This window comes from Nerophis ophidion, linkage group LG21 (assembly GCF_033978795.1).
Source record: "Nerophis ophidion isolate RoL-2023_Sa linkage group LG21, RoL_Noph_v1.0, whole genome shotgun sequence".
NCBI classification, from domain to species: Eukaryota; Metazoa; Chordata; class Actinopteri; order Syngnathiformes; family Syngnathidae; genus Nerophis; species Nerophis ophidion.
This window is the reverse complement of record NC_084631.1, coordinates 29093094-29119265: the sequence shown is the minus strand read 5'-3', so window position 1 is coordinate 29119265 and position 26172 is coordinate 29093094. Positions and strand designations below refer to the sequence as shown.

The 26172-nt window shown below is 38.3% G+C and overlaps 1 protein-coding gene across 2 annotated transcripts in view; it reads left to right on the top strand.

Moving 5' to 3' along the window:
- Window positions 1-26172, top strand: part of hibadha (3-hydroxyisobutyrate dehydrogenase a) — a 99510-nt gene that overhangs the window by 68350 nt on the left and 4988 nt on the right. Inside the window, exon 8 of one of the 2 annotated variants that reach the window (XM_061882454.1) lies at window positions 40-1424. The exons of the other annotated variant lie outside the window; for it this stretch is intronic. Coding sequence (XP_061738438.1) covers window positions 40-198 — 159 coding nt within the window. The 3' untranslated portion in view covers window positions 199-1424. Of the gene's footprint in view, window positions 1-39; window positions 1425-26172 lie in introns of those variants that run through there. 2 annotated transcript variants of the gene reach the window in all.

The window sequence follows — 26172 nt, the reverse complement described above, 5'->3', positions numbered from 1 at the left end:
ATCGCTGACCACCAATTCTCTTCCCAACGTGGCGCCCAGGATCTGGGCTTGGCCCAAAACACGGCCACCAACACCAAGACGCCGGTCCCTCTCGGTTCCCTGGCCCACCAGATCTTCAGAGTCATGTGCTCCCGGGGCTACGCCAATAAGGACTTCTCATCGGTCTTCCAGTTCCTGCGTGAGGAGGAAGGACAGTGAGCGGAGGGGGAGGAGCACACTGCTGTCCACGTAACACACACACACACACACACAGTGCCCCTTGTCCCACAACACTCAGGAGAGACTCTTAGGCAAAGCTCCAGTCCAATTAGTGTGCGACAAATAGCCTAATGGAGTCACTTTCACTTTAGTAGAAATGCAAAAACTGGCTTCAGATCAGGTTCTCCTTTTTATGAGACCCTTCAGCCGTGCATGTTCATATACATTTTCAGAACAATAATCCACGTTGAATATTTTTTCAGCGGTTTAGCCTATTTAAGAACACCTGTTTGCTTGTTTTGTTCCACCACTTTGAGGAGAACCGCTCTATTTTTTTGTAGAATCATCCACAATCATTGTGTGAGACAATAGTGCACATTTTTCTTTTTTTGGTGCATTGTAAATAGTGAAAAACTGCTAGCAAGAGGCGGCTTATAATGCAGATAATGCGCTCTAAAAAATATATTAACCAAGTGTATGCAATTCTATTCTAAAAGTTGGAGCTCCTCCTCTGTATATTCGGGCTAAAAAAAATACGATTCTCAATTATTTGTCCCAAAGTAGTCTGCACTCGCAAAGTCCGCCATGATTACTTGCAGAAAGTAGCACAGGAAAGACATTTTTTAAATAAAAAATAAATGTTAGATGTTAGCATGACATACATACTTACAGAATGTACATAAAAGCTTGTTGGATGGTTTAAATAGGCCATTTCTTTGTTAGCCCCCGCTTGATAGCAGTTTTTTACTATTTAGAAGGCATAGAAAAGGAGAAAGATGTGTCAATGATTGGGAAAAATTCTAAAACAAAGTAGCATTTACTTTCACTTGGGACCTGATCCTCTTTTGGGAAATACTGTTACTGAGCTGCTTGGCTTAGCACTGTGCGATGTTCAGGGGAATCGGACATATGAAACAATCTACTTGAATATACCTCTCTGCCACTGCAGTATTGTTCTGTGACCAGCACTGTCCTAGTTGTTTGCTGCGAAATACCCTCCTTTGATGTTTGTTGATGTGTTACCCTTTTAGTTTAAAAGAAGAGATAAATGTTCCTACTGCTTTCAAGCAAATGTACATACTGTATATCTAATTTTCTCTTGGAAAGACATTGACGACAACTGTGACTTTTTCTTGTCCAAATAATTGTTTACAGTTTGCATTTGCCCTGTGGAACAAATCCTCAACACTTGGACCTAAAATATACATTAAAACGTGTTCTGTGTACGTTTTGTTGGGTTTTATTACGCGCGTAAATCCAAGTGAATGCCTCGGTTTTTGGACACTTTTTGTGTGATTCTTTTTCTGACCATAATTCTTTCTAAAACGGGGGTCAGCAACCAGCGGCTCACTTTAGTGCCGCCCTAGTGGCTCCCTGGAGCATTTTTAATGCTATCATTGCAAAATAAAACATTTCCCCCATCTTTGTGCAGTGTGCTCTGGTAGCATCACCATTTTATATAGAAATGTTCAAAGTAAATTTAGTCCATTAAAATGTATTGCACAACATAAAGTACATGTTTGCATTGTAGCTGGCATTAAATATCATAAATAAATACTTACTAGAGCAGAGGTGCCCACACTTTTTCTGCAGGGGAGTTACTTTTCAATTGACCAAGTCGAGGAGATCGACCTCATTCATATTTATAATTTATATTTATTTATTAATGAAAGAAACATTTTTGTTAACAAGTTAATGGTGTTTATTGATAATACAAGCATGTTTAACACATATAGATTCCTTTCTTTCATGAAGACAAGAATACAGTGGGGCAAAAAAGTATTTAGTCAGCCACGGATTGATATGAATTTTGAATAATTTATTTTTAAATTATGGTAGAAAATAAGTATTTGGTCAACCATTCAAAGCTCTCACTGATGGTAGGAGGTTTTGGCTCAAAATCTCACGATACATGGCCCCATTCATTCTTACCTTAATACGGCTCAATCGTCCTGTCCCCTTAGCAGAAAAAAAGCCCCAAAGCATGATATTTCCACCCCCATGCTTCACAGTAGGTGTGGTGTTCTTGGGATGCAACTCAGTAGTCTTCTTCCTCCAAACGCGACGAGTTGAGTTTATCCCAAAAAGTTCTATTTTGGTTTCATCTGACCACATGACATTCTCCCAATCCTCTGCTGTATCATCCATGTATCCATTTTGGTATGTACTCATAGAATAAGACATTTGGCAGCTGCGTCGGTCACATTTTGTTGTTCTTAGAGTGACACACACATCGAGGTATCGAGGGACATACTGTAGCTTCAGTATTGTTGGACTACCAGATACAATTGTTCACTGCAAAGGACATTGCGTAGAAACAATTAAATAGGCACAAAAACAGCCATTGTGATTAATTGTATTCACCAGAAACAATTTTTGAATAATTCAGGGAATCTTGCAATACTATCAAGGTCATTTACCCACAGCTTCGTCATTTAGGGGTCGTCAAGATTTTCCAGGCCTAGGACCCCCCCAACACTGATGGAGTGGGGGCCTCCATTTTATATATTACAATAAACTGGTCCTAAAAGTACATTGTTATTGTGCAAAACTAAGATATTCAAATAACACAGTATAGCAATGCTAATAGCGAGCGAACAGCTTGCGCCCTGATCGTCAGATGGCATCTTGCGCCGCTAATCACTAACTTGCAATCAACACACTAATCGCTAGCTATCATAAATGCTAATATGAACATAGGATAGGATAGGTCTTTATTGTCATTGCACAAGTACAACGAAACTTTGTTCAAGTACAACAAAACTCTGTTTTCAGCACAAACCTGTTCAAGATTAGATAAACAAACAGTGTACAGGGTTACAGAACAAGAACGCTGATGGGTCGCCATAAGGCGCCCCGTAAAAGATGGGAAAAGGGTAAATGCTGGGGAAGGATGACTAAAAAAATACAATCCAGACTGGGCTCTAAGGGGGCCCAGTCTGGAGTGGGAAAACAACCTCCATAGCAAAGCAAATATACATATTACAACATGCATCTCAAGATATCTAGCAACAGAGGGAAGGTAGTTCAAGGTCATGGTGGTAGGTCGCAGCTCTCAGGCGCTGACCATCCATTCATCACCCCTATGGGATTTGCGTCGAGGGCGTTGGTTTGGGGGGGGATGGGATGTGTATGTGTGGCGTATATTTTTGTGGATGTGTGTGTGTGTGTGTGTGTGTGTGTGTGTGTGTAAGCCTGTAGTGTTTCTCTGTTCCGTGGCCTTGATGTATTGCAGTCGCTAGTCCAAAGTCAACAACAACAGGTGTGTGTCCATGCAAGACAAGAAGGGAGTTTGTTGTGTCTTCGCTGCGCTGTCCTTCGGGAGAGTCTCGAAGCCAGGAAAACAATCCAAGTTAGAATTATTTTTTTATGCGGGTGAAAATAAAATTTGCTTTTCACTCTAAATTGTCTATGACTGGTCCTCAAAACTCCGGTAGACAGTCTGATGTAATCCACAGTTCTTCCCGCATCATCCAATCATTTGTGGCAGCTTTGGGGTACTTTGAAGACTGCCAGCAACTTCCAATTTGTCGACAAACCAGAGCAACGCTTACTCCAATCAACAGATGTCCTGTTGTCATGATTCCGAATAGGTGGATATCTTCACGTCCTCGACAGAAAAGCGTCGCCAGGCACGCGGCCCTCCTTCTTCTCCCAAGAGTCCGTTGTGTGTCCAGCAACAACCGCTTCATCACGACAGCAGGTTTCCCCAAACCCAAGATTTTGTTGAGGCCAGTTAAATAGTTCCAATGTTTAGATTCGGAGAGCAGTGCCAAAAGAGGCAACAAGAAAGTTAAGACAAGACAAAACAAAGAAGCAAGCAGGAGAGATAAGGGAGCTGAGTGCCAGAGAGAGAGAGAAAAAAAAATCAATCAATGTTTACTTATACATCCCTAAATCACTAGTGTCTCAAAGGGCTGCACAAACCACAACATAAACCACTACGACATCCTCGGTAGGCTCACATAAGGGCAAGGAAAACTCACACCCGGTGGGACGTCGGTGACAATGATGACTATGAGAACCTTGGAGAGGAGGAAAGCAATGGATGTCGAGCGGGTCTAACATGATACTGTGAAAGTTCAATCCATAATGGATCCAACACAGTCGCGAGAGTCCAGTCCAAAGCGCATCCAACACAGCAGCGAGAGTCCCGTTCACAGCGCAGCCAGCAGGAAAACATCCCAAGCGGAGGCGGATCAGCAGCACAGAGATGTCCCCAGCCGATACACAGGCAAGCAGTACATGGCCACCGGATCGGACCGGACCCCCTCCACAAGGGAGAGTGGGACATAGGAGAAAAAGAAAAGAAACGGCAGATCAACTGGTCTAAAAAGGGAGTCTATTTAAAGGCTAGAGTATACAAATGAGTTTTAAGGTGAGACTTAAATGCTTCTACTGAGGTGGCATCTCAAACTGTTACCGGGAAGGCATTCCAGAGTACTGGAGCCCGAAATGAAAACGCTCTATAGCCCGCAGACTTTTTTTAGGCTTTGGGAATCACTAATAAGCCGGAGTCCTTTGAACGCAGATTTCTTGCCGGGACATATGGTACAATACAATCGGCAAGATAGGATGGAGCTAGACCGTGTAGTATTTTATATGTAAGTAGTAAAACCTTAAAGTCACATCTTAAGTGCACAGGAAGCCAGTGCAGGTGAGCCAGTATAGGCGTGATGTGATCAAACTTTCTTGTTCTTGTCAAAAGTCTAGCAGCCGCATTTTGTACCAACTGTAATCGTTTAATGCTAGACATGGGCAGACCCGAAAATAATACGTTACAGTAGTCGAGGCGAGACGTAACAAACGCATGGATAATGATCTCAGCGTCTTATTGGACAGAATGGAGCGAATTTTAGCGATATTACGGAGATGAAAGAAGGCCGTTTTAGTAACGCTTTTAATGTGTGACTCAAAGGAGAGAGTTGGGTCGAAGATAATACCCAGATTCTTTACCGTGTCGCCTTGTTTAATTGTTTGGTTGTCAAATGTTAGAGTTGTATTATTAAATAGAGGTCGGTGTCTAGCAGGACCGATAATCAGCATTTCCGTTTTTTTGGCATTGAGGTGCAAAAAGTTAGCGGACATCCATTGTTTAATTTCATTAAGACACGCCTCCAGCTGACTACAGTCCGGCGTGTTGGTCAGCTTTAGAGGCATGTAGAGTTGGGTGTCATCAGCATAACAGTGAAAGCTAACACCGTATTTGCGTATGATGTCACCTGGCGGCAGCATGTAGATGCTGAAGAGTGCAGGGCCAAGGACCGAACCCTGGGGAACTCAACACGTTACCTTAACGTAGTCCGAGGTCACAATGTTATGGCACTGCATCCTGTCAGTACGATAAGAGTTAAACCAAGACAGGGCTAAGTCTGACATACCAATTCGTGTTTTGATACGTTCTAATAAAATATTATGATCGACGGTAAATGTTCATAATATAATAATAATGTGAGATCAGAACCGAGAATGTCGTTGTGACTTGTGCAGCCCTTTGAGACACTTGTGATTTAGGGCTATATAAATTAACATTGATTGATTGATTGATTGATTGATTGATTGATTGATAATAATGCAATTATTTATTCATGTTTTTTTACTTTGAAATGACAAGGAAGAGTGAGTAAGGTGGCCATAAATGACTGATTGTGATTTCAATGTATTCAAAGACATTGGTGGGAAACATTACAAGGGGAATATAAAAAGTTAGTTGTTTTTTTCAAAAGTTGAATCAATCCGACCCCTGTTAAGACCTGATGGAGCAGGACTGTCAGGAACAGTCGTGGTTTTGTTTCCTTGTACTTTTCCTTTTTTGTATTTTTGGGGTAGTCAGTGGCTCGTTCGCAGTCGTGCGGTGGGCTTTCTGACTCACGGTTTTCACTTTCCCCACTCTTTCAGAATTAGCCTTCTTTAATCCTTTTAAACTGGGCAAATAAAAACAATGGCTGCTCCCACGTCTAGCTGGCTGCATTATGACGCTGGTTCACATTGTTGTTGCTGAAACTTGCCTGCGTTTTATAGCGGTTTGCTCATTAAAGGACACATGAAAGCGGGCTGTAAAGGAGTCGTGGCCAGGCTGACGTCTGAGCGGACGGGGTTGGCGTGGATGGGAATTTTGGGGGGGGGGAACTGTATCGTTTCCACAATGGGCCCAAGACCGGGGTCGGCAAGCCAACATGTTGAAAGAGCCATATTGGACCGAAAATACAAAAACAAAAGAAACGTCTTATACAAGTGTTATAATGAAGGCAACACATGATGTAAGTGTCTGTCAGCTATATTAGCCTACTATCAAAATGACTTTAAAAGCCTTACATACAGTGGGGCAAAAAAGTATTTAGTTAGCCACCGATTGTGCAAGTTCTCCCACTTAAAATGATGACAGAGGTCTGTAATTTTCATCATAGGTACACTTCAACTGTGAGAGACAGAATGTGAAGAAAAAAATCCAGGAATTCACATTGTCAGAATTTTAATGAATTTATTTGTAAATTATGGTGAAAAATAAGTATTGGGTCAACCATTCAAAGCTCTCACTGATGGAAGGCGGTTTTTGCTCGAAATCTCACGATACATGGCTCCATTCATTCTTTCCTTAACACGGATCTATCGTCTGCCGCCTCTAGTGAAATTATCTCCGCTACTCAACCTAAGCTGAGGCAACGACTCAACAAAACAAGACTTGTTTGGATCTACCAAAATGGATACATGGATGATACAGCAGAGGATTGGGAGAATGTCATGTGGTCAGATGAAACCAAAATAGAACTTTTTGGGATAAACTCAACTCGTCATGTTTGGAGGAAGAAGACTGCTGAGTTGCATCCCAAGAACACCATACCTACTGTGAAGCATGGGGGTGGAAACATCATACTTTGGGGCTGTTTTTCTGCTAAGGGGACAGGACGATTGATCCGTGTTAAGGAAAGAATGAATTGGGCCATGTATCTTGAGATTTTGAGCCAACACCTCCTTCCATCAGTGAGCGCTTTGAATGGTTGACCAAATACTTATTTTCCACCATAATTTACTAATAAATTCTTTAAAATTCCTACAATGTGATTTCCTGAATTTTTTTTTGCAAATTCTGTCTCTCACAGTTGAAGTGTACCTATGATGAAAATTATAGACCTATGTCATCATTTTAAGTGGGAGAACTTGCACAATCTGTGGCTGACTAAATACGTTTTTGCCCCACTGTAAGTGTTATAATGAAGGCAACACATGATGTGTCTATATCAGCTATATTAGCGTACTTTCAAAATGACTTTAAAAGTCTTATATAAGTGTTATAATGAAAGCAACACATGATGTAAAGGTATATATTAGTTATATTAGCCTACTATCAAAATGACTTTGAAAGTCTTCTATAAAAGTTATAATGAAGGCAACACATGATGTAAGTGTCTATATTGGCTGTATTAGCCTACTATCAAAATGACTTTAAAAGTCTTATATAAGTGTTATAATGTGTTTGTATTAGCCTACTATCAAAAGGACTTTAAAGGTCTTATTTAAGTGTTATAATGAAGACAATACATTATGTGTGTATATTAGCCTACTATCAAAATGACTTTAAAAGTCTTATATAAGTGTTATACTAAAGGCAACACATGATGTATGTCTATATTAGCCTACTATCAAAATGACTTTAAAGGCCTACTGAAATGAGATTTTCTTATTTAAACGGGGATAGCAGGTCTATTCTATGTGTCATACTTGATCATTTTGCGATATTGCCATATTTTTGCTGAAAGGATTTAGTAGAGAACATCGGTGCTAAGAGAAATGCCCTGCCTCTACTGGAAGTTGCAGACGATGACGTCACATGTTTGATGGCTCCTCACATATTCACATTGTTTTTAATGGGACCCTCCAACAAAAAAAGCTATTCGGACCGAGAAAACAACAATTTCCCCATTAATTTGAGCGAGAATGAAAGATTGGTGTTTTAGGATATTGATAGCGACAGACTAGAAGAAAAAAAACGCGATTCCATTGGGACGGATTCTGATGTTTTTAAACACATTTACTAGGATAATTCTGGGAAATCCCTTATCTTTCAATTGTGTTGCTAGTGTTTTAGTGAGTTAAATAGTACCCAATAGTCGGAGGGGTGTCTCCATGGGTGTCTTGACGCCAATGTCTCAGGGGAGTCGACGGCAGCTTTATGGAAGGCACAAGCTCGGCTTTTCTCCGGTAAGAAGCGACTTTATTCCACAATTTTCTCACCGAAACCTGCTGGTTGACATTCCATCGTGATTCATGTTTGCTTGACCACTCTCTGATCCACAGTAGAGTTTCACCTCCAGGAATTTTAAACAAGGAATATTTGTGTGGCTAAAGGCTAAAGCTTTCCAACTCCATCTTTCTACTGTGACTCCTCCAATATTAATTGAACAAATTGCAAAGTATTCAGCAACACAGATCTCCAACATACTGTGTAATTATACCGTTAAAGATGACGACTTTTAGGTGTGTGTGCGCAGCGCTCATACTTCCTAAAAATCCTGTGACATCTTGCGTACACGTCATCATTACATGACGTTTTCAAGGCGAAACTCCCAGGAAATTAAAAATTGCAAGTTAGTAAACTAAAAAGGCCGTATTGGCATGTGTTGCAATGTTAATATTTCATCATTGATATATAAACTATCAGACTGCGTGGTGGGTAGTAGTGGGTTTCAGTAGGCCTTTAAGGCTGCTAAACACCTGAGGTGGCTTTCTTCATTACTTCTGAATAATCTTTGCTGCTTTACATCGGGGGGTTCCAATGCTTATAGCATGGAGTGATTCATTCCCAGTGCACCCCGAGTGACACGCAGCTAAATGAGCAGCTGTAATAGCTTGCCCAGCAGCCCATAACGAGCCCTCGCTGTAAAGTATTGTGGAGTTGATATCTTTGCCGCCAATAATCATTTCGCCCCTCGGCCCTGATGCGTGGTTTGCGGCGGCGCCGTTGTCTCACACATCCAAACAAGTCTTGTTTTGTAGACAAGCGTCCTGAGTCGTTGCCTCCGCTTAGGTTCATTAGCGGAGATAATTTCACTGGAGACGCCAGGCCGGCGCCTAACATGTCACGCTGACAGCCAATTATAGCATAAAGTGTGTATTAAGGGGGCTGGGCTTGTCAAACATGGAGCGACTACGTGGTCAATAGGTTGAAGAGAATGAATAAACATCTACGCATCTTCTTTTGTCAACACTTCTATCAACGGGTAACATTAAGAAGAGCAGTTTGGGTCTAAACCTTTGGGAGAACGACCGACTTGTATCAGTTCTTTAAACTGTTTTTTTAACTAAGTCAATGACTTTTTAAATACGCCTAACAGTTTAGAAATATATTAGTCCGGTTTTAGGATCAACCACAGTACCGAGACAAAGATTTTAAACAATATCAGGCGGATCTTGCAAACCCAGAACCATTGAAGTTGGCACGTTGTGTAATTCGCAAATAAAAACAGAACACAATGATTTGCAAATCCTTTTCAACCTATAGTCAATTGAATGGACTACAAAGACAAGATACTCAACATTCGAACTGGAAAACTTTATTTTTTGCAAATATTTTCTCATTTGGAATTTGATGCCTGCAATTTGTCTCAAAAAAGCTAGCACAACTGGCAAAAAAGACTGAAAAAGTTGAGGAATGCCCATCAAACGCTTATCTGGAAAATCCCACGGGTGAACCGGCTAATTGGGTGCCATGATTGGGTATAAAAGCAGCTCCCATGAAATGCTCAGTCATTCACAAACAAGGATGGGGCGAGGGTCACCACTTTGTGAACAAATCTGTTAGCAAATTGTCAAACAGTTTACGAACAACGTTTCTCAACGAGCTATTGCAAGGAATGTAGGGATTACACCATCTACGGTCTGTAATATCATCGAAAGGTTCAGAGAATCTGGAGAAATCACTGCTCTTAACATTGAATGCCCGTGACTTTGGATCCCTCAGGCAGTACTGCATCAAAAAGCGATATCAGTGTTTTAAGGATACCACCACATGGGCTCCGGAACACTTCAGTACCTATTCAGTGGCCTAGTGGTTGGAGTGTCCGCCCTGAGATTGGTAGGTTGGGAGTTCAAATCCCGGCTAAATCATACCAAAAAATGGGACCCATCGCCTCCCTGCTTGGCACTCAGCATCAAGGGTTGGAATTGGGGGTTAAATCACTATAAATGATTCCTGGGCGCGGCACCGCTGCTGCCCACTGCTCCCCTCACTTCCCAGGGGGTGATTAAGGTGATGGGTCAAATGCAGAGGACAAATTTCACCACACCTAGTGTGTGACATTCATTGGTACTTTAACTTTAACTTAACTTCAGAAAACTACTGTCAGTAACTACAGATGATCGCTACATCTGTAAGTACAAGTTAAAACTCTACTATGCAAAGCGAAAGCCAGTTATCAACAACACCCAGAAACGCCGCCGGCTTCGCTGGGCCAGAGCTTATCTAGGATGGACTGATGAAAAATGTTCTGTGGTCTGACGTGTCCACATTTCAAATTGTTTTTGGAAATTGTGGATGTCGTGTCCTTTGGACCAAAGAGGAAAAGTGAAGTAAATTATATTTATACAGGGCTTTTCTCTAGTGACTCAAAGCGCTTTATATAATGAAACCACATATGTAAGTTACATTTAACCCAGTGTGGGTGGCATTGGGAGCAGATGGGTAAAGTGTCTTGCCCAAGGACACAACGGCAGGATGGCGGAAGCGTGGATCGAACCTGGAACCCTCAAGTTGCTGGCACCAACCGAGCTATACCGCCACAAAAAAAACTTTACTATTATCATTATTATCGGGGCGCTCTGCTGTTTTTAAGGAATTTTTGTAAATTTGCAGCAAAAATATGTCTCACAAGCTGAAAAGCCTAAATGATGAAATAAAGAGGGCCTAAGACGGAGCCTTTAGGAACACCGCTAGTATAACTAGAATAGTTGAACAGATGACTGACTGGATCTGAAGGAAACAAGCTGCTGCAGCACCACCTCCGTCGCGTCAATCACAGTATGAGTGACAAAAAGGAGAGGACTTTGAATGGAGCCTTGGGGAACTCCTCTGTTATCTAAACCACAAGTTTGAAGCCCAATGTTCTAGGTTTGCAGTACTCTATTGTGGGGACAGAAAAGCAAGCCCAAATAAAGAACTACATGTTAAAAATCACATCTAAAAAAGAAACATGACTCACAAACTTAGCGTGCGCCTTCAGAAAAATAAAAATAAAAACGCTCATATTAAGCAGACTTAACACGGCTGCTGTTAGCAGCTAGGAACGCCGACGAGAACTCAACGCGCAGTGGATGAAAATAACTTGGGTCTTGTGGGGAAAGCGACCTGCCACACTGCAAAAAGTCAGTGTTCAAAAACAAGAACAAAAATACAAAAATGAGGGGTATTTTACTTGAACTAAGCAAAATTATCTGCCAATAGAACAAGAAAATTTGGCTTGTCAAGACTTTCCAAAACAAGTCAAATTAGCTGAACCCCCAAATACCTTAAGATAAGTATATTCTCACTAATAACAAGTGCACTTTTCTTGATAGAAAAAACAAATATGAGACCTTTTTTCTCAATAAGTTGAAAAATGTTCTTAAATTACGTAAATGCTAGTGCCATTATCTTGACATACTGATATGGGCTCGGCATTATATTTCATGAAACCAGCAAACTTATACTAAAAACTAGTTTATTGTCCTTAATGGGAAGGCAGCAAGGCAACCGCTTGTTACTCTCAGGGATTGAGACAATATTATTTGCCGCTCAGGCAAATTATATTGTCGAAAAATGCATTTTCCCATTCACAACATGACGTCATTGCGCCAAGTGCATGCTCTTTCAGTCATTAGTGTGTGTGTGTGTGTGTGTGTGTGTGTGTGTGTGTGTGTGTGTGTGTGTGTGTGTGTATGTATATGTATAAATATATATATATATATATATATGCATATGTATATATATATATATATATATATATATGCATATGTACATATATGTTTTAGGGGTGTGGGGAAAAATCGATTCGAATGCAAATCGCGATTCTCACATTGTGCGTTTCAGAATCGATTCTCTTTTTTTTTTTTTAAATACATTTTTTTATTTATTTTATCACTCCAACAAACCACTACACAGCAATACCATTACAATGCAATCCAATTCCAAAACCAAACCTGACCCAGCAACACTCATAACTGCAATAAACAGAGCAATTGAGAGGAGACACAAACACGACACAGAACAAATCAAAAGTAGTGGAAAAAAAATGAATATTATCAACAGTATCAATATTACTTATAAAGCAGTGATTAAAAATCTCTCCTTGACATTATCATTAGACATTTATACTTGCATCGCATCTCATAATCTTGACAAAACACTGTGTCCAATGTTTTCACAAAAATAAAATAAGTCATATTTTTGGTTCGTTTAATAGTTAAAACAAATTTACAGTATTGCAATCAGTTGATAAAACATTTTCCTTTACAAGTATAAAAGTTTTTTTTTTTTTTAATCTACTACTCTGCCAGCATGTTAGCAGACTGGGGTAGATCCTGCTGAAATCCTATGTATTGAGTGAATACAGAATCGTTTTGAATCGGAAAAATATCTTTTTTGAATCGAGAATCGCGTTGAATTGAAAAAATCGATATGTAATTGAATTGCGACCCCAAGAATCTATATTGAATCGAATCGTGGGACACCCAAAGGTGTGTGTGTGTGTGTGTGTGTGTGTGTGTGTGTGTGTGTGTGTGTGTGTGTGTGTGTGTGTGTGTGTATATACACAGTATATATATGTATATGTGTGTATACATATATATATATATGTGTGTATGTATATATACAGTATATATGTGTATATATATATATGTATATGTATGTATATATATATATATATATATATATATATATATATATATATATATATATATATATATATATATGAATTTACAGCCTGGCCCCCGGCCAAATATTTTTTAATTGTAATTTTGAAGAATTTCTGTTCAAAATAGTTTGAAATTTTAAATTTTTAGATATTAACTGTCAGTTTGCTGTACTGTGCCAACTGCACTGTATGTGTTTTCTATTGTTTCATTGAAAATAAAACAGCAAAGTCCATTTGGCTGTCATCTGTTTTAATTATGAGACACAATTGTGTCAAAGTCATGATTTTTTTTATTTCACGCTTGAAATAAGAAATTTTTACTTTGAAAAAGCAGTTTTATTCTTGTGAGTGTTGATGACACAGCTTTGCAAAAGTTGATATTCTAGTTTCAAGCATGTTTTACTCAATATAGATCATCAAATCCCAGCAACCAATCAATCAATCATTGATTGATTGAAATCCCAGCAACAAGCTGTAATATCTTACTGAGATCATTTAGGACCAAAACACTTAAAACAAGTAAAACACTCTAACATAAAATCTGCTTAGTGAGAAGAATTATCGTATCAGACGAAAAATAAGCAAATATCACCCTTATTTGAGATATTTAAAGGCCTACTGAAACCCACTACTACCGACCACGCAGTCTGATAGTTTATATATCAATGAGGAAATATCAACATTGCAACACATGCCAATACGGCCGGTTTAATTTACTAAATTGCAATTTTATATTTCCTGCGGAGTTTATCGTTAAAAACGTTGCGGAATGATGACGTGTACGTAAGACGTCACGGGTTTTAAAGAAATATGAGCGCTGCACGACTCGCGGCTAAAAGTCGTCTGCTTTAACCGCATAATTACACAGTATTTTGGACATCTGTGTTGCTGAATCTTTTGCAATTTGTTCATTTAATAAAGGAGACTATAAAGAAGAATGCTGTTGGTGGAAAGCGGTGGATTGCAGCTGCCTTTAGCACCGAGACACGGCCGATGTTTCTTTGTTTGTTGTGAATCTTTAACACAGAGCGGTCAAGCGAACATGTTTTCTCTACGTCAACCAGCATGTCTTTGGATGGGAAAATTGTGATATTAAGTCTTACTGGAGACATCCGTGGATTATGGGACTTCTTCCTGCAGTTCAAAAAGGCAGCTGTGCTCTTGGCTCCTCCATTGGCTTCTCTGAGAGACACTGGCGTTCACCGCAGCCATCTGACTTTTAGGTATGTCTTTACAATCTCACAAAGACACTATTAAAACATTAAGCAGATAAGGGATCATCCAGAATTATCATAGTAAATGTGTCTAATTACATTTGAAACACTACCTGCCGGCGCATGGCGCCGTTGCCTTTTCTTTTTTTTTCTTCTTTTTTTTTTTTATTTATTTATTTTTATCTAGTACTTCACTCTAAACGTCCTCATCCACGAATCTTTCATCCTCGCTCAAATTAATGGGGAAATTATCGCATTCTCGGTCCGAATTGCTCCTACTGCTTGGTGGCTCCCATTATAAACAATGTAAATATGTGTGGAGCCCTGCAACTTGTGACGTCACGTGCACATACTTCCGGTAAAGGCAGGGCTTTTCTATTAGCGACCAAAAGTTGCAAACTTTATCGTGGATGTTCTCTACTAAATCCTTTTAGCATAAATATGGCAATATTGCAAAATGATCAAGTATGACACATACAATGGACCTGCTATCCCCGTTTAAATAATAAAATCTCATTTCAGTAAGCCTTTAAAGGCCTACTGAAACCCACTACTACCCACCTCGCAGTCTGATAGTTTATATATCAATGATAAAATATTAACATTGCAACACATGCCAATACGGCCTTTTTAATTTACTAAATTACAATTTTAAATTTCCCAGGAGTTTCGCCTTGAAAACATTGTGTAATGATGACGTGCAAGACGTCACGGGTTTTAAGGAAATATCAGCGCTGCACACACACACAGCTAAAAGTCGCCTGATTTAACGGCATAATTACACAGTATTTTGGAGATCTGTGTTGCTGAATCTTTTGCAATTTGTTCAATTAATATTGGAGAAGTCACAGTAGAAAGATGCTCTTCTTTCTCCATTTTTCCGCAGGTTTTGACTCAGACTCTAGCATCCCCTGCAACCCTAAAAGGGACAAACGGTGGGAAATGGATGGATGGACATGGTGTAATAAGTGTGACAAGTAGATGGCAGTCAAACAAGAGATAAGTGTAGACTGCACTATGATGGCAATATGACTCAAGTAAACAACACCAACATTTTATATGTTCCATTGAAAATATACAACATTACACACGGCGCTCAAAAATCTATCAAAATGTTTTAGTACACACACACCATAATTATACTTGTATTTTTAATACACTGACAATCCATCAAGCGGTGCGGCTTCATACCTTACCAAAGTTGTACTAAAACATGTTCATAGCTTACCAAAGTTGTACTAAAACATGTTGGTACAACTTTGGTAAGCTATGAAGCCGCACCGCTTGATGGATTGTCAGTGTATTAAAAATACAAGTATTATTATGGTGTGTGTATAAAGTAAGACATATTATCTGGCCTGTTGTTTAGCAATATTATGCAAAAGCAAGTTTTCTACTTTCCGGTACACTGCAAAAAGTCGGTGTTCAAAAACAAGAAAAAAAATACAAAAATGATGGGTATTTTATTTGTCCATCCATCCATTTTCTACCGCTTATTCCCTTTCGGGGTGGCGGGGGGCGCTGGCGCCTATCTCAGCTACAATCGGGCGGAAGGCAGGGTACACCCTGGACAAGTCGCCACCTCATCGCAGGGCCAACACAGATAGACAGACAACATTCACACTCACATTCACACACTAGAGCCAATTTAGTGTTGCCAATCAACCTATCCCCAGGTGCATGTCTTTGGAAGTGGGAGGAAGCCGGAGTACCCGGAGGGAACCCACGCATTCACGGGGAGAACATGCAAACTCCACACAGAAAGATCCAGAGCCTGGATTTGAACCCAGGACTGCAGGACCTTCGTATTGTGAGGCAGACGCACTAACCCCTCTTCCACCGCTTATTTGTACTAACCACAATTATCTGCCAATAGAACAAGAAAATTCGGCTTTTGAAGACTTTCCAAAACAATTAAAATTAGCTAACCTCAATGAACCCCAAAATACCTTAAAATAAGTATATTCTCACTAATAACAAGTGCACTTTTCCTGGTAGAAAAACAATTTGACCTTTTTGCTCAATATGTTTAAAAATATTCTTAAATTAAGTAAATGTTCGTGCCATTATATTGACATAATGATATGCGCTCAGCATCATGATTTTTTTTCATGCTTGAAGTAAGAAGTTATTACTTTGAAAAAGTAGTTTTATACTTGTGAGTGTTAATGACGCAGCTTTTCAACAGTTAATGTTCTAGTTCCAAGCATGTTTTACTCAATATACTGTAGGTCATCAAATCTCAGCAACAAGCTGTAATATCTTACTCAGATTCTTTAGGACCAAAACCCTTAAAACAAGTAAAACACTAACATAAAATCTGCTTAGTGACAAGAATTATCTTATCAGACAGAAAATAAACAAATGTCACCCTTATTTGAGATATTTAATCTTACTTAGATTCCAGTTTTTACAGTGTAACTGCTGATCTGTATTTGGGATCTGCATAAATCCTGAAAAATTGCGCGCATCCGCCTTTGTAGTCCGTGGTGACCCCATAGTCGATAAGCTTCTTCTTTTCCTCTATCTTATTATGAAAAATTCAATTCCCAGTGTTGCCATTTCTAATATAAAGTAGTTTAAAGTTATTTCTTATATCTGTCAGTAAACTCGCCATGTAGGCACTAAAACATAAAGCTGTAGTGAGTTTACATTATTCACCCATGGAACTTTAGTTTTTAGAGAGTTCCGGTCGGACGTTTTTTCACGGGACATTTTGTTTCTGTTTCCGGATGAGGAAATGCCGCTCAGTTATTAATTGAAGTAAAGTCTGAATGTCATTAAAACAGTTAGCTCCGTCTTCTGACACTTCTTCCACTCCTGTCCTTGCACGCTACACCGCTACAACAAAGATGACAGTGAGCAGACGCTGCCGAAAGTGAGCCACGTAAAAAAGACCGCCCACAAATCGGCGCTTTCTAAAGCGATGGTCAGAAAGCGGCTTGAAGATGATCCGTAAAACATAATCTATGCAACATTTTGACCAAAGAACCACCATTACATGTTATGTAGACCACAAGGAAGTGTTTTCTATTTAGAACAAAAATAGTAATAATAATATGACTCCTTTAATGTGCGCTATAATCCGCGCCTAACTAATAAATAAAGATAAAAAATAGACCATTCTTCGGCAGTGCGCCCTATAAGGCGGAAAATACGCTATGTATCCAAGTCCCAGTTTGAGTGGAGAAGTCCAAACGTTCCTTGTATTGCCATCATCTGGAAATAAAGTAGCATCTGGAAGATGTATTGGATCAGTCTGTTACGATCCGGCATGCTTCCAAAGATGCGGAGGGCAACAGATCGTTTGCGGGGAAGATGACTATTTCATTCCAGGACGCAAGCCTAAATACAAAACTTGCATGGAATGAACTTCAAGACTAGCTCGAGGCTTACTTACTAGGGTGAGACAAATTACCTGCGAAGAAGTGCTGGTAGAACGTACAGTCGTGGTCAGAAGTTTACATACACATGTAAAGAACATAATCTCATGGCTGTCTTGAGTTTCCAATCATTTCTACACCTCTTATTATTTTGTGATGGAGTGATGGGAGCACATACTTGGTCACAAAAAACATTCATGAAGTTTGGTTCCTTTATGAATTTATTATGGGTCTACTAAAAATGTGACCAAATCTGCTGGGTCAAAAGTATACATACAGCAATGTTAATATTTGCTTGGCAAGTTTCACTGCAATAAGGCGCTTTTGGTAGCCATCCACAAGCTTCTGGCAAGCTTCTGGTTGAATTTTTGACCACCTCTCTTGACAAAATTGGTGCAGTTCAGCTAAATTTGATGGTTTTCTGACACGGACTTGTTTCTTCAGCATTGTCCACATATTTAAGTCAGGACTTTGGGAAGTCCATTCTAAAATCTTATTTCTAGCCTGATTTAGCCATTTTTTGTTACCACTTTTGACGTGTGTGTGGGGATCATTGTCCTGTTGGAACACCCAACTGCGCCAAAGACCATTATTGCCAAACTTGAGACCTCCGTTTTGGGCGGAATGGGGGGGGGGGGGGGTTGTGGTCGGGGCGGGCGGGGGCTTGGTCGTGGTTAAGAGGGGATGAGTATATTTACAGCTAGAATTCACCAAGTCAAGTATTTCATATGGGCTTCACGGTGGAAGAGGGGTTAGTGCGTCTGCCTCACAATACGAAGGTCCTGCAGTCCTGGGTTCAATCCCAGGCTCGGGATCTTTCTGTGTGGAGTTTGCATGTTCTCCCCGTGAGTGCGTGGGTTCCCTTCGGGTACTCCGGCTTCCTCCCACCTATAAAAACATGCACCTGGGGATAGGTTGATTGGCAACACTAAATTGGCCCTAGTGTGTGAATGTGAGTGTGAGTGTTGTCTGTCTATCTGTGTTGGCCCTGCGATGAGGTGGCGACTTGTCCAGGGTGTACCCCGCCTTCCGCCAGATTGTAGCTGTGATAGGCGCCAGCGCCCCCAAAAGGGAATCAGCTGTAAAAAATGGATGGAAGTATTTCATGTATATATATATATATATATATATATATATATATATATATATATATATATATATATATATATATATATATATATACATATAAGAAATACTTGACCTTCAGTGAATTCTAGCTATATATATATATAAATAAGAGAAATACTTAAATTTTAGTGTTCATTTATTTACACATATACGCACACATAACACTCATCTACTCATTCTTGAGTTAAGGGTTGAATTGTCCAACTATTTTTACATTACTATTTTTCTAACCATGCTGAACACCCTCTCTAAATCTGATGATGCATTGCTGTGTGGCATGCACAAAAGTCATTTCATCAAATGCACTTGAGTCTGGAATCTTCCATCTCTCCCTAGCATGGCCCAAAACCGGTCAATCTTTGCTTCCTGAGGAAGATCTTCACTGCCACGAACTTAGTAGTCCACTACTTCTTCCCGGAGGCTATCCATGTCCAATCGCAGCTGGGGCTTGGAACTTACAAGTGCATTTTTTCATCATACTCGTCGTCGCCATGGCTGTATCTTCCTCGTTCTTCAGCTTTGTGTCCTTGTTGTGTGCGGAGTTGTGCACTGCACTCTCTAAAAGCCGTAGATGTTATTGTCACATATGCATGTACAGTAGATGGCAGTATTGTCCTGTTTAAGAGTGTCACAACATTGCTGTTTACGGCAGACTAAGTGCTTTACGGTAGACGAAAACGTGACTGCTGTTTTTGTGTGTTGTTACCGCGCTGGGAGGATGTTAATGAAACTGCCTAACAATAAACCCACATAAGAAACCAAGAACTCGCCTTCGATCATTCTACAGTTATAACGTCATTGGGAAGGCACGCTGTTTATATTGTGGGAAAGCGGACGTGAAAACAGGCTGTCGACACGTCACTCAGGTCCGCATGGAGCTGGAGGGGCCGTGGCCCCCAGCTCCGCCTGAATTTCGGGAGATATTCGGGAGAAAATTTGTCCCGGGAGGTTTTTGGGAGAGGCGCTGATTTTCGGGAGTCTCCTGGAAAATCCGGGAGGGTTCTCAAGTATGCCCAAGACCCAACCTCGGGGCTGACGATTTTAGGTTGTCCTAAAGAATTTGGAGGTAATCCTCCTTTTTCATTGTCCCATTTACACTCTGTAAAGCACCACTTCCATTGGCAGCAAAACAGGCCCAGAGCATAATACTACCACCACTATGCTTGACGGTAGGAGTGGTGCTCCTTTGGATTAAAGCCCTCACATGTTCTGCTCCAAAGATATTGCTGGGTGTTGTGGCCAAACAGCTAAATTTTTGTTTCATTCGACATCACATGGACAAAGATAAGACCATCTTATCTTCTTCACCCTGGACATAAACTTTTTGAACTGCTGGACAATAAAATGTCGGAAAAACAGATTTAAGAACACTTCTATAACCAAGAGCAATAGTGTCGCTGAACACAAGACAAGAATGACTGCGTGTAAGCTGTGTGCTTGGTATTTTTATGTATTTTTATCTATTTATCTATGTTCTTATATTTTTATGTGTCATTATGAATTTGCGCTAAGTTGGTTTTGTTTACAATTGTGTTGTACAATGACAATAAAGATATATTATATTATATTCTATACTTCAGGAAAGTTGTATGGTCAGAGGAAATAAAAGTTGAGCTGTTTGGCCAGCTCATGAATGTTTTTTTGTGACCAACAAGTATGTGCTCCAATCACTCTATCACGAAAAAATAAGAGATGTAGAAATTATTGAAAACTCAAGACAGCCATGACATTATGTTCTTTACAAGTGTATGTAAACTTTTGACTATGACTGTAGATAAACAGCCAACGACAAACCCCTAATTTGGGACATGAGGACGCGTCACGAAACAAAGGCTGGTGCGTCATATCAAGAAAGTAAACAAAACTCGACTAAAAATTAGGAAAAGGCGAGCAAACATAAACTGAGACATGACACTTTCCTTCAAATCCTGCATGAAAATGTGATTGAGGATGAAGATGCTGCCACAACATATAGACACAAGATGAAATTGGAGGCACCCACATTTTGGAGCCCCAAAGGTTCATTGTAACATGTGTAAACAAGCTTAAAATCACTACTGAGTCTATTTTGGGGGAAAATTCACATCTATACATCAATTTTAGGTACAGAAATAAATGAAAAAAAAGGCCAAATTTGTCTGGAATACTGACATCTTGTCAGACACGAATCAACACGACACATTTGAGGATTAATGACTTGATTCCTCGGCGGCCTCGTTTTGCTCTGTTTTTAGTTCTCTTCATGGCCAATTGGCCCTGATCCGCCATGCTTGTCCGCTGCTAATTGAACAGAGATGGAAGAATGGGCGAGAGAGAGAGAGTAATGTGAGGGATGGTGTGGCATGCAAGGCCTCATTGATTGGCTGGGGAGCGCTGCAATCTTTCTCTCTTGACGCCCACAAGCATTTAAGCTCCATAAACACCTAGAATTGGGTGGCTTAGAGTGCACGTTGTGTTGGAGGGTGGGGAATAGAAGAGGCTCAATTCGATGCTCCTTGCAGTCGTTGTTCGACTGATGCTGCACAAAGTCAGAATGCTGAATGTCTATCCTGGGCGACAAAAGGGGAGGGGCATCGCTTCTGATTGTGACGAATCGGAGGTGATATATACTGTAAGTATATATATATATATATACACATACATACATACATATATATATATATATATATATATATATATATATATATATATATACATATATATATATATATATATAATTTTTTTTCAGTTCAGTTCAGTTTATTTTCAGTCTAACAAAAACATATTCAAACATGGATCACGATTCAAAAATGAATAACATGACTGAAACAGGCAGAAGCAAAAAAGCTTATATGCCCAACATAACATTTTTTACATTCAATTAAGTTATCTTTTCTAATGATTTTGTAATACAAAAAGAAATCTAGTCATTCAGCATTTACATTTAAGTTGCCCTTTAACAGATAATACAAAAATATATACTTACACACATGCACTTTTTTGTAAATAAATAAACATACATATCTTCTAAATACAACATTTAACCAAACAAACAAATTTCTAGTTCACATAACTTTTTAAAATACATTGTGACATGTTCTTTTTTAATTTAAATACTGAGTCACTCATTTTTATTTCTTTACCAACAGAATTCCACAAATTAACACCGAGAACAGATAAACATCTACGTTTAACAACTAATCTTGCTTTTGGTAAAATAAACTTAGATTCATGTCTTAGATTGTATTTGCTAGTCTGTAGAGAGAAGTATTTTTGAATTCCTTCTGGAAGAGTATTTATTTTTGCTTTGAACATTGTCTGTGTTATTTTATAATAAACAATATCTTGAAATTTCATAAGTTTTGATTTAACAAATAACGGATGGGTATGGTCAAAATATCCTGCTTTGTTTATTAGCCGTACAGCTTTTTTTTGCAGCAAAACAATATCATTAATTATGGTTTTAAAAGTGGTTCCCCAAAGTTCTACACAGTATGTCATGCATGGAAGTATCAAGGTATAATAAATTGTTAACAAAGAATTTTAATTAAGTAATTCTTTAGTTTTATACAAAACACCAAGTGTTTTTGATATTTTTGTTTTTATATAATTTACATGTTGTCTCCATGATAATTTATAGTCAATTATAACTCCCAAAAACTTAGTATCAAAGACACGTTCAATTTTATCTCCATTTATTTTAATATTTACTTCATTAGATACCTCAGTTTTGGTACCAAATATCATAAATTTGGTTTTAGCAATATTAAGTGATAATTTATTCATATCAAACCAGTTTTTAAGCACTGTCATTTCTTGTTGTATTTTTACCAAAAGTTCATTAAAACAATTTTCAGAACAAAGGATGGTTGTATCATCAGCAAACATAAAAAATGTTAAGAAACTTGATGCATCACAAAAATCATTAATGAAAATTGTAAATAACTTAGGACCAATTATAGAACCCTGAGGAATTCCACAAACTATATTTTAAATCCAGATATTGTATTATCCACCTGAACACATTGTTTTCTATTTTCTAGATAGCCCTTGATCCAGGACAGAGCTGGCCCTCGGATGCCGTACTTATCCAACGTATTTATTAACTGTCTGTGGTCAATGGTATCGAAGGCCTTTTTTAAATCAATATAGATGGCTATTGTAAATTCATCATTATCCATAGCGGCACTAACCTCCTCTAGCATATGCATTACTGCATACGTAGTTGATTGATTTTCCCTCAAACCATACTGCTGCTGCTTAAGCAAGGTGTGTTTTTTCCAGAAAATTATTTAACTTTTTTGTAAAAAGCTTTTCTAAAATTTTAGAAAATTGAGTGAGTATTGAGATCGGTCTATAATTTTCCATAAGATGCTTATTTCTGTTTTTAAAAACAGGAATAACCTTTGCTATCTTCATATCATCTGGGAAGTATCCACACTGGAATGATTGATTACATATGTGAGCCAATGGCTTAGCAATTAAATGAATACATTCTTTAATAATTACCATATCTATGTGATGTATGTCTGTCGATGTTTTACTTTTAGGGGCTCTTACTGTTTGAATGATATCCACTTCTGTTACTCCACTCAAAAACATTGATTTTAAATTAGGGTTTATTGTGTTTTTAGTCAAGCCTGTGTCCTCATAAACAGGTTTTTTTTATTCTGCAAGTGCAGGGCCCATATTAACAAAATAGTCATTCAATTCTTCCACTATTATTTCTTTTTTGTTTAGTTTTATATTATTATAATTTATAAGGTAGCTCGGAGTCTCATGATTTTTACATCTATTACCTAAAACCCGGTTGATTATGTTCCACGTTTGTTTAATATTATTTTTGCTATCTTCAAATTTCTCGTTATAATAACTTTTCTTTTGATTTCGTAGAATAGAAGTCAACTTATTTTTATAAATTTTATACTCCCTTTCATTTTGTTCAGTTTTATTTTTTAAGTAACTATCATACAGAGCATTTTTTCTATTGGATGCCATTACTAGACCCTTCGTCATCCAAGGCTTATTTTTACTCACTTTCTTTGGTGTGGACTTCACGACTGGACAGCAGGAATTATAAAGTTCTAACCATTCAAACAGAAATGCCCTGTATGAATCATTACAATTTTCAACATACACCCCTTCCCAGAAACATTTTGAAAGCTCATTCTTAAATGCTTGTATTCTTTCAGGTGTCCTTAATCTTGTTAATTTGAACAATGTTTTTTGTGTCATATTATTTACAATCATACTTTGAATATTCACAAACACTGGAAAATGATCTGTGATGTCACTAAGGAGTATTCCACCTGTAGCTATGTCATGGATATTTGTACAAATATTGTCAATGAGGGTAGCACATTCTCGCGTTATTCTGCTTGGTTTATCAATTATTGGTTGCAAACCATAAGTAAACATTTCATTCATAAAGTCATTAGTTGGTTTATGGGTTCTCCATTTTAATAAATCAAAATTTAAATCTCCACACACAAAGACACATTATATATACACACACACACATATATATATATATATATATATATATATATGTGTGTGTGTGTGTGTGTGTGTATATGGGACAGGTTTGGTTTTGGAATTGGATTGCATTGTTTTGGTATTGCTGTGGAGTGGTTTGTTGGATTGATTAAAATAGAAAAAAAATTACCTGACCCAGCAACACTCAGAAGTGCAATAAACAGCGCAATTGAGAGGAGACACAAACACGACACAGAACAAACCAAAAGTAGTGAAACAAAAATGAATATTATCAACAACAGTATCTATATTAGCTATAATTTCAGCATAGCAGTGATTGAAAATCCCTCATTGACATTATTATTAGACATTTATTAAAAAATTAAAAAAAGAACAATAGTGTCACAGTGGCTTACACTTGCATCACATCTCATAAGCTTGACAGCACACTGTGTCCAATGTTTTCACAAAGATAAAATAAGTCATATTTTTGGTTCATTTAATGGTTAAAACTAATTTACATTATTGCAATCAGTTGATAAAACATTGTCCTTTATAATTATAAAAGCTTTTTAAAAAAATTATACTACTCTGCTAGCATGTCAGCAGACTGGGGTAGATCCTGCTGAAATCCTATGTATTGAATGATTACAGAATCGTTATGAATCGGAAAAATATCGTTTTTGAATTGAGAATCAAGTTGAATCGAAAAAAATCGATATATTATCGAATCGCGACTCCAAGAATCGATTTTGAATTGAATCGTGGGACACCCAAAGATTTGCAGCCCTAATATATATATATATATATATATATATATATATATATATATATATATATATATATATATATATATATATATATATGTGTGTGTGTGGGTGTATATGTATATGTGTATAGATATATGTATACATGTATAATTTTAAATCAGGTTACAAAGGCTCTTTAAAAACGGTACGTACTAAGGGTGCAATGTATTAGTGTAGTTTTAACCTCATTGTGCATCAAAGTTCATTACAAAATGCATTCATGAATTGTATTACAAAATGTGTTACATTATCACATAATGTGTTGTGATAAGGCATCAAAGCTGATGGTTTATATGACCTCATGCACCAATTGTTAAGTTTGATTTTTTTTAAAAAAGTGCAGGACTCATTTTTTGCAATCACTTTTGCAATATGTATCGAATTATTACAAAAGGTTTTCAAGAGTAATATTACATCATGTGGAATGCATAATTACATGATTATTACATTATTCAAATGTCATAATCACTTCTTCTGCTGTTTGGATATTTGACATGACAAATGTGGCTATCCATCCAATACTAAGTAGTTACAGGGGCATTATTGCTCATACCAATATTCATACTTAACATTTTCAGGATCATTAAAAGGTAAAAAAAAAAAAAAAAAAAAAAATACACACAATGGTGATATCAATATCAGTTAATAATTTCCTTTTATTACACACAATATTTATAAAACAAGTCACCTATTGGCTCGTATTTCCTGAGTTTGCACATACATTACAGGCATGCTGTAAGACCACCCTGCTACCCCACTCAGGGCCTAAATCGGAGTAAAGGCTGAGATTTGTGGGATTTTTCTGTCATTTGTAATCCAACAACCACTCGACTGGATGGTCATCTCTCTGAAAAACTACCCATAATGCCACAGCGAGTGTGCTATAAGCAGGTCAGTGTGGTGAGGACATGCCTTAAGACCAGCGTCCTCTGTAGTGGACTTTTGTTTCTGCTCCCTCTTTTGTGTGCGGTACACATTTCAGACCCCAAAAAAATGCTGGGTCTGTTTTTTAAAGCAGAAATGTCCACTGTAGTGGACGCCTGTGCTCAGGGGGACACTGTAACTCACTGGTAATGTTCTTAGAGGTCCATAAAAAAAGATG